The sequence below is a fragment of the Sebastes fasciatus genome, chromosome 10 (assembly GCF_043250625.1).
Source record: "Sebastes fasciatus isolate fSebFas1 chromosome 10, fSebFas1.pri, whole genome shotgun sequence".
Lineage (NCBI taxonomy): Eukaryota > Metazoa > Chordata > Actinopteri > Perciformes > Sebastidae > Sebastes > Sebastes fasciatus.
The window spans coordinates 2,058,030-2,066,744 of NC_133804.1; the positions used below are offsets into that span (position 1 = coordinate 2,058,030).

The 8,715-nt window shown below is 40.2% G+C and overlaps 1 protein-coding gene across 1 annotated transcript; it reads left to right on the forward strand.

Annotated features, from left to right (window-relative positions):
• The first annotated feature begins 1,548 nt into the window (after positions 1-1,548).
• LOC141774788 (uncharacterized) lies at positions 1,549-5,615 on the forward strand. Its single transcript, XM_074647612.1, has 8 exons — positions 1,549-1,651; positions 2,963-3,667; positions 3,857-3,928; positions 4,067-4,305; positions 4,707-4,760; positions 4,875-4,985; positions 5,150-5,227; positions 5,335-5,615. The coding sequence occupies exons 1-4, from the start codon at positions 1,591-1,593 to the stop codon at positions 4,129-4,131; spliced, it is 903 nt and encodes a 300-aa protein (XP_074503713.1). The 5' UTR covers positions 1,549-1,590; the 3' UTR covers positions 4,132-4,305; positions 4,707-4,760; positions 4,875-4,985; positions 5,150-5,227; positions 5,335-5,615.
• Positions 5,616-8,715: the final 3,100 nt, after the last annotated feature.

Genomic DNA, 8,715 nt, shown 5'->3' on the forward strand with positions numbered 1-8,715 from the left:
AAGCTGTGGTCTTTAATGTGGTGAAATCAGAGGTAGATAGATGTCAGAGGAGGGACGGAGACAGACAAAGACAAAGGCAAAGAGAGAAAGAAAGAGGAGCAATAGTACAGCACAGCACAGCGTTAGTGAGAGAGGCACATGTTAAATTATTCTCTTTTGATTTACATTAATAAAATCATTTGATCAGTGGAATATGTCCTCATTTTCTCCTCTCTGCACAGATCCCTCCAAATATCTCCCCCTTCTGAGAGCCCACCCGTGGGAGGTGGAGGGGTGTGGGGGGGGGGAGCAGAATTAAGAATAAAACAATATTTGCTCCAAAGCTAGCACTGCTCAGCCCTGGAGAGGGATGTGTGGCTTTTTGTTTCACTGCAAATCTTTGAACCTACAAGAATATGTGTGTGTTCTGCGGAGCCACCTGGGTGAGATTAAATACAGAGAAACAAACTACGCCGACATTAGATAAAGATCATATCAATGTCTCTCAGTTTGTTCTTTAAATCCCCTCTTCAAACACCTCTCCTTCCTCACTTCCTTCTCCTTCTCCATGTAGACTGTGAAGTCTACTTTGTAAACTACAGTTAACCCCTCCCCATAAGTAACTCAGATGTTTTGGTTATATTGTCATTTTTATCTTGATTTTTAAATGAATCTCATTAAATGTGATATTTGCAAATATGTCTTTTTAAATGTGGTCCTAAATATGATTCATACCTGGTTTTGGCAACATGATGTCAGTGTGAGGAGTAATCTCAGCCCCGGGACACACAGGGAACGCCAGGAGCGTGTGGCGGCTGCGTGGCGTGGTGGCTGCGTGATTCACGCGTCGGGCATTCACACCAGCTGCATTTCAGCTGCGTGTCGGCTGCATTTATGCTGCTGCTGCTGTCAGCCCTTTCTTTCTGCATAGAGGTTGCCTTTTAATGTCCATTTCATTTCAATATAAATATAATTTATATTTATTTTAGACAGAGAAAGGTTAAGAAACGTGTGGTAATTTGTAAATAATAGTAATAATCCGCAATTAAAACTCTGTACTATATGTATTCATGGAGCTCTCCAAGTCACTGCATGTTCTACAACACTGTCCGGCACATATTTCAGAATAAAAGCCTTGTGTTAACAAATGAAGGAATTCTGTCCACAGAAAAAACGCTTGAGGGCGTTTATTTCTAAATGAAAGCAGGAAGTGTTGATTTAAACCTTGTACTTTATTAATTCATGGAGCTCTCCAAGTCACTGCAACTTCCACAGCACTGACTGCTCATATTTCAGAATAAAAGCCTTGTGTTTATAAATGAAGGGAGTTCTGTCCATAGAAAAAATGCCCATCAGGATCTGATCTAAATACTCATTCACACACAGATGGCTATGTCCTTCAGGAGCAATTTGGGGTTAAGTGTCTTGTTCAAGGACACACCCGCGCCCGCGCGGCACGCCCTAAACACATTTCCATTCATTCTCTATGGTAGTGCTGAACCACTACGGATGCAATATATCTTTGGCCGCTATTGTTTGTTTGGCGCCCTTTTTCCGAGGAGAGGAGGAGGAGTTGTTGTTTCCTTCGCCACTCTGGCAGTGTTGGTCTGGATGAGCTACACTTCGCATCGACTTGAGCTTGAGCTGCGCTGTGTGGACATTACGCCAAACGGTGAGTTATATTTAGATAAATAAAGATTACCGACATGTTACTATAATGTATCTTGGCGCTGTCTGACGTGTTCTTGCTTCTGTGGACGCTATAAAGTTAACGTTAGTCGTGTTTCTCCCGTTTATTGTGTCGCCGCGGTACTTTCGGATGAACTACAAGCTAACGTAACATTATTAACAATGAACCAACATGTTATTATAATGTATCCTGGCGCTGTCTGACGTGTTATAAAGTTGTCATTAGCCGTGTTTCCTCAGTTTATTGTGTCGAGCTGCTGCGGTACTTTGGGATGAATTACAAGCTAACGAAACTTAACATTCCTTAGGTTGAAAGCATCACGTTGTTAGTTAACATTAATGTCTAATGTAGCGTTAACTACGGTATATCAGCAGCTTACATCAGCAGTAAGGTTAGATATAACGTTACTCTGGACACACTAACGTTACTTTACATACACACATTGACAGAATGATAAATGAACAAGCTTCATATGAATCATAAAGTCGTCGTGTTTGCACTTAACGCTACGTCGACTACTTTCAGTCTCCGTTGTATAACGTTGCTGTTGTCACAGCATGTACTTATACTTAAGGTTTTTAATGCAGGACTTTTACTTGTAGCAGAGTATTTCTACACTGTGGTATCAGTACTATCACTGAAGTACAAGATCAGAGTACTTCTTCCACCTCTGTTAAAATGAGAGAACACCAGAATATTGTTTATTAATTGAGAACCAATGTCTCAGGGTTTTTCATACTTTGTCATGTTGTGTACAACGTACTATTCATGCTTAATTTTAACACTTATTATATGCTTCTATACCATATTACAATTTTCAAAATACTAAATAGGCCACGTTTGTCTGAGCTTGTCAAAAGCAGAATATATCAAATATAGTCTAATGCATGTCTGTTTGGGATAGGAAAGGTGAATTGAATGCAGGGCGTTGCTGGATAAGACACTTCACACTTCAGTGTTACTTGAGTCAGAATCACTGGTTGGGGGTGGGGGGGATGATCTGCCTCAACAACCAGAGCTCATCGTTAAGACATACACAAAGGCAGGCACTTAATCAAGGTACTATACAAAGTAGTAAAGGTAATATTAAAGTAAAGGTATTTGATATCATTTGTTTTTTCTTCAAAACCCTGATAAATACAGTGAGAATATGTAGACAGTAAAGGGGCTAGAGCTGAGATGTGAACCTCCTAATTCCTGCTCTCCCTTGAGACCCTCACTATTAACATTTGTTATGAAAACAATGCCTGTCTATAACATATTAATAGATCAATATGCTTTTCTTCATTACAGGTAAAATGCAGAAAACGTTTTTTTTCCCTGGGAGAATGAGTGTCACATTCCGCAAGGGACCACTTGGATATCTCCGTCAGGATCCAACGGATGCAGCCAAACTCCTTAAAGACAACCCCTCTCTACAGGACAAGTCTGCACCCGTGAAGGAGGAGCTGGTCAGGAAAAATGCACTGTCTGTGATCATTTTAAGAGGAGGGGATGCTTCAGATAAAACTGAGGTGGCTGGAGAATACATCCTGCAGTTTGGGAAATATAAAGGGAAGTCCTTCCGCTGGCTCCTTGAAAATGACATTGGGTATACCATCTACCTAATCAAGAACCAGCAAAAGGAGGAGACTGCAGGAGTGTTCATGGCAGGGGGGCACATCAAGGACAGCCTGCTGTCATTTGTGAGCTATGCCCTCAGCTTTCAAGAAATCCAGTCTCTTCTCAATTATGAGAAACAAAAGCCAGTTGTGACAGCAGCAGCAGCAGCAGCATCAGAGGATGACCAGCTGGTTGGTTTTGGCTCTCGTGCCAAAAGCACCTGGAGAGAGATTTGGGACAGCAGGGATGATGGCTATGCAGCCTTTATTATGAGGAAAAGCTGTGCTCCAGGAACAAAGATGCACAAACTACAAGTGTACCTGCAGAAGAAGCTGCCCTCCCCCTCTGGCTCCTCTCTGGTGACACATGCCTCACAGGCCCCTGCTGAAGCCATGGGTGGGTCTTGTTTTCCATTTGTTTTGTCAAAAAAATGTATATGCTGTCATGGTATCCAGTGTATTTTAGTACACCAAAGGGAGTAAACTTCGTCTTCCATTATTTCAGTGGTGATTTTATTCATACTATCCTAAGTGCAGTAAAGCCATATTTTTAGTACATTCTAATTCTTGTCTGTTTGCATCACAGTGATGGATGAAGATGAAGAGCTGGAGAGAGCGATGCTGGGTATCTGTCCTTCTAAGCAACATGTGCAGAGCTGTGAGTAAACATTTGTTGTCTTATATTGGTTTGTTTCTACTGCCTGAAGATTCAAAATAATTTACAGTTCAGCCTGTTTAATATTAATTGTGTATTCTATATAGTTTATATTTAATTGTTTTTGTTTGTGTTTTACAGCTGTTTCTGCACCATCAGCATCAACTGCCAGACGACAGGCTTCGGGAACAGAAAGAGGTTCTTAACCAAACAAAAACGTCCTGTCGTCGACAGAGACTCTGGGACCATGAATTCTTATCCCAAACCGAAGCATGACATAAACCGTTCCTTCTCATGTTGACCATGTTCTGGTCATGTTTGTGTTTTGCTGTTCAACTTGTTGTCCTAGTGACTATGAATTGATTCCAGTCATGGCGAGGGTAAGTAGCACTCTTTATTCCAGTTTTTAGACTTATATGATGAATATATATATATATATATATATATATATATATATATATATATATACATACATACATACATATATATAGGACTGCTGTGGTTACTAACACTTGTATGCATGTGTTTGCAGTGTGCCATGTTGCTTCCCCTGCTTAGGCTAAATTGTAATGACTGACTACTAAATATTTATCCATACAGAACTAAACTGCATGTGTATGAATGAAATTCTTTATACTTTAATGTAACAAACAGTCTGTTTAACTATATAAGGCTGAGATAAGCAGGTGAAGTAAAAGATGGATAATGTATGCCTTTACTAACACCAGTTTTTTTTATATTGTCAAAATATAAATGACTGACAAGATTTTTTCTGTTGTAGTACCATCTGCTACACTGTCCACACCAACTGAACTGACGGGTTCACAAGTAGATGGTAAATGCATTATATTTCTTTTTATCCATTTAAACCTTTCTGTCATATTCCCTCTGATTATGTCCGTTATAAACCAATAATTGATTACTTTTTGTGGTCCTTATCTCCTTGCAGCCCCTGCTCTGCCGATGGTAAAGAGACCTGTGCCCCTTCCTCAGGAGCTGATGTTCCTGATGCCAGAAACACCAGGACCCTTGCCAACAGAGACAACTGTCACTGTCCCAGGTGTGTATTATTTTAACTGTATTTGCATCTTAAAAATATCCATATGTAGTGTCCATCGGAACTGTTCTCATTGATGTAAATCAGATACTGGTGCACAATGTCACAGTCAAGTTTTTTATTTATCTTACTGTGAATAATAATGAAATGTTTAATATTCTATATAGTGTCAGAGGCACTTCCGATTTCTCCTGAGACGTCTGCAGAGCCCATTCAACCGCCGCTGCAACCGCCAAGAGCTCAAAGTAAGTATTTGAATGTTCTTGATTTGGTTGTGTGCGTGTCAAAGAGATAGAATCAAGTCAACACACAATCTTAATAATTTGCTATGTCTTTCTTCTTGCCTGACCAGGTCAGCCATTACCCAGGCCATCAGCTGTCCCCAGCTGTCCTCCTCCACAGCTTAAACAGCATTTGCATAGGAATGATTCTGTCCCAAGCTTTTTGATCCATATTTTATTTATTTGTTTTTACCTTTATTTTATTCAGGGGGAGGTTCACTGAGGGCAATGCTCTCTTTTTCAGGAACGCCCTGATCACATTCACACAGTTACACATTCACACCTGGAAGCTGCCCAGTACAACCACAGTCTGATCTGCTGGTCACTGAGCAACTCCACTGGAGCGGTTGGGGGGGCCTTGCTCAAGGGCATCTCAGTGTTGGTAATGAGGGAGGGCCACCACTGCCCCATATAAGTGGTTTATCAATGTAACCGTGATCACTGTAACCGGTTTCCACTGTATATACTGTATATTTTGCTCATGTAAATAATTATTACATTTATTATATACAATATTATATTTACTTTACCTTACATTTTTGTGTGATATATGTGTGACCTTGCAATATGGGCTCTGTTGAATATTTACTGTTACAGTTGTGGTTAATAAATACATTTAATTCACTAATGTCTACATGTCTCATTAATAAATTAATAATTTATAGTGAACAGTAAAGTCTCTAATTGAAGTAATTAAGTAATTGCAATTTAAATGTTACACATAGGAAGAAAACTCTGTAATATAATTGGTTAATAGCTTTAAGTAAGTCAAGAACTTGATATAACCAGACTAGTCTAATCTAATGATAATCAGAAGAAGTAAATAACAAACTAAGACTCACATTTCTTGATTCCCAAATAGCTCATTATCTTTGACAATGTATCACAGACTTTGTACCAAGTGGGATTCGAACCAGCTCCAGATAATCATTCTTAAATATTCAGGAGAAAACTGCTGGACCAGAGCCGCGTTTTCAGCACCTTGGACAGCGTTAATAAGTCTGCAATTTCATTGGCTGTCAGTGTATGCCACCTATACGCGACTTGCCAAAGACAATCAAACAAAAGAAAGATCTCCAAAATGAGGTTTAGAGATTCAATTAAAGTTAATAAAAAAGTCAGCCACTATATTTCCAATTCGTCCCATACTGACACTTTCACTTTCTAACTCACTGGGTAGCCCAGCACGTCACACTATGACGCTCCACTGCGGTCGCAGTAATCACGTGTTTAATGCTGTGAATTCAAACAAAAACACTTGCTTAGGTTTAGGCACCAAAACCACTTAGTTTGGTTTAGGCAACAAAACCACTTAATTAGGTTTAGGCAACAAAACCACTTAGTTAGGTTTAGGAAAACACATCATGGTTTGGGTCAAAATGACTGTTTTTAAAGTGAAAGTGAAACTTAATGTTGTGAACGCAAAGACAAACATGTTGGTTTCACACGCGATATGAACAGCGCTCTCCTGGATGTTTGTAGGACCCATCCACCTCCCCTCCCATTTTCACTCTTTAAACTACGTCACCACAGTCACTTTCTCTGAGCGTTTACTGTTGCCGCAGATGTTTTTACATAATAGTTGTGCAGCGGTGCCTTGTGAAGCGTTGTGCAGCGTTGCCTTGTGCAGCGTTGCCTTGTGCAGCGTTGCCTTGTGCAGCGTTGCTTGTGCAGCGTTGTGCAGCGTTGCTTGTGCAGCATTGCCTTGTGCAGCATTGCCTTGTGCAGCGGTACGAGGTGCCGACAGCCGTGACAAAGCCTCGGTATTTGATGCCCTGGGAATGAGGGCAGGCTGCTATTTCCAACTTAGAATCTTTGGAACAGCTCACTAGTGCATTGAAAGTAAATTACCATTAAATCCCTGAGTAGTGTTGGAAGATTAAAATAACTAGTGATGCTTAAGTTTGGAACAAAAACACAAGTTAAAACAGAGGGTGCCATTGCCTGTGTTATTACTGTGTTATGGTGCACATAGCTTTGCCATTTATCTATATATCGACCCTACAGTGAGCTCTACAGTTGCATTGAGGTCAGGTTGGATCTGGAAATGATTGAGAGATAATTGCAGGTTTGATTGAGTCAATTGTGTTTGTGAATCTGGACCCATGCAGGACACCTGTATCCTTGGTGTGATTTGCACTACAGCGAGCTACTGAAGCTAGCAAAGGGGACACGTTCATCAGGTGATGGAGTCTCCATTTTTTCAGAATGTATCTCAACACTGTTTTCATTTGTACTCAGGGTTGGATTCACAAAAGGATTGAGCAGCTTTTACGGCCGCTAAACCTGCACAAAGAAAATAAAAAGAAGCTGTAATTGGTGGAATGCTAAGCATGCTACCAAGCAAATAGTGTCATGGTGCTCATGGTGCTCTATTTGCACATATTTAAATGAGGTAATATGCAGACAGTTGGCTCAAATTGGTCCTTTCCATGCAAATGTGCCTCATTGCAAAAACAGTCCATTTCACTATGATCAGCGCCAGTAGCCACACTGTTAAAAGTGAAATTATTCTAGTCTTCAGAGAGTTGGTGGTAACTGAAGCATATAAGGTTTGTCTGCTCAAATGTATTTATTTTGGGATGTAGTCACTACATTGCTGCATTTCTGCTGCGAAGGAATCACAGACTGTATAGGAGAAGTGGGCGTAGTCACCGTGACGACACCCACTGGTTTGTAGACTGTCGTTTTGAAGCCTTGAGTTCAGAGTTTGGCCGTTACCATCTTGGTTTTAGGCTGTCGCTATGTTGTGTTTTTTTTTGTTTTCCAGAAGTGACACGAGAGGCTGGAGCTAAGTACAACCAAACGCTGAATAAGACATTTTTAGACAACCAAAATGTTACAATTAACTTTGATGAAGTAATAATAATTATAGAAGAAACAAATCACTAGCACTCACAGATAAAGAGTCTTTTTTGGTTTATTTTGGGCAATCAAATGTAAACGAACGCATTACAGCTATGAGCCGTCATCAGCGTGGTCCAACAACACGTAATGTCAGTTTAAATAGTTCAGGTGAGACACAGACACCAATCAGGAAAGGGACTACATAATTAGCTAATGGTGCTCATCTGTGGCTGCACCGTCAGGACACATCCTCTCGCAACAACAGAGGCGTGGCCAAAAACAGTCAAAGACAACCAACAATATCATGAAAGAAATTTATATATGTTGAAAAGCCCACATGGTAAAGCCATTCCATAAAATGTTGACACACTGATCAATAACACATAATTGATATACGTTTTCTATAGCCTCTATTGAGGAAAGACATACAGTACATGAATTCTATTCTTACAAACTGCTCAATATAACCTCATGAATGCTCAGTGGCTCGTGGGCTGAAAATAACCAGCTCTAACAAAGAGCACAGAAAAATCCAGAAATAGAGGGAATCAATCGCGTGTGAAGTAGAATTAAGAGCTATGGCCCCGTAAGGTAATAAAAACCTT

Coding starts and splice junctions, on each gene's coding strand:
- LOC141774788 (XM_074647612.1), top strand. CDS start 1,591: ATGAGCTACACTTCGCATCGACTTGAGCTTGAGCTGCGCTGTGTGGAC. Junction 1,652..2,962: donor TGTGGACATTACGCCAAACG/GTGAGTTATATT, acceptor TCTTCATTACAG/GTAAAATGCAGAAAACGTTT. Junction 3,668..3,856: donor GGCCCCTGCTGAAGCCATGG/GTGGGTCTTGTT, acceptor TTTGCATCACAG/TGATGGATGAAGATGAAGAG.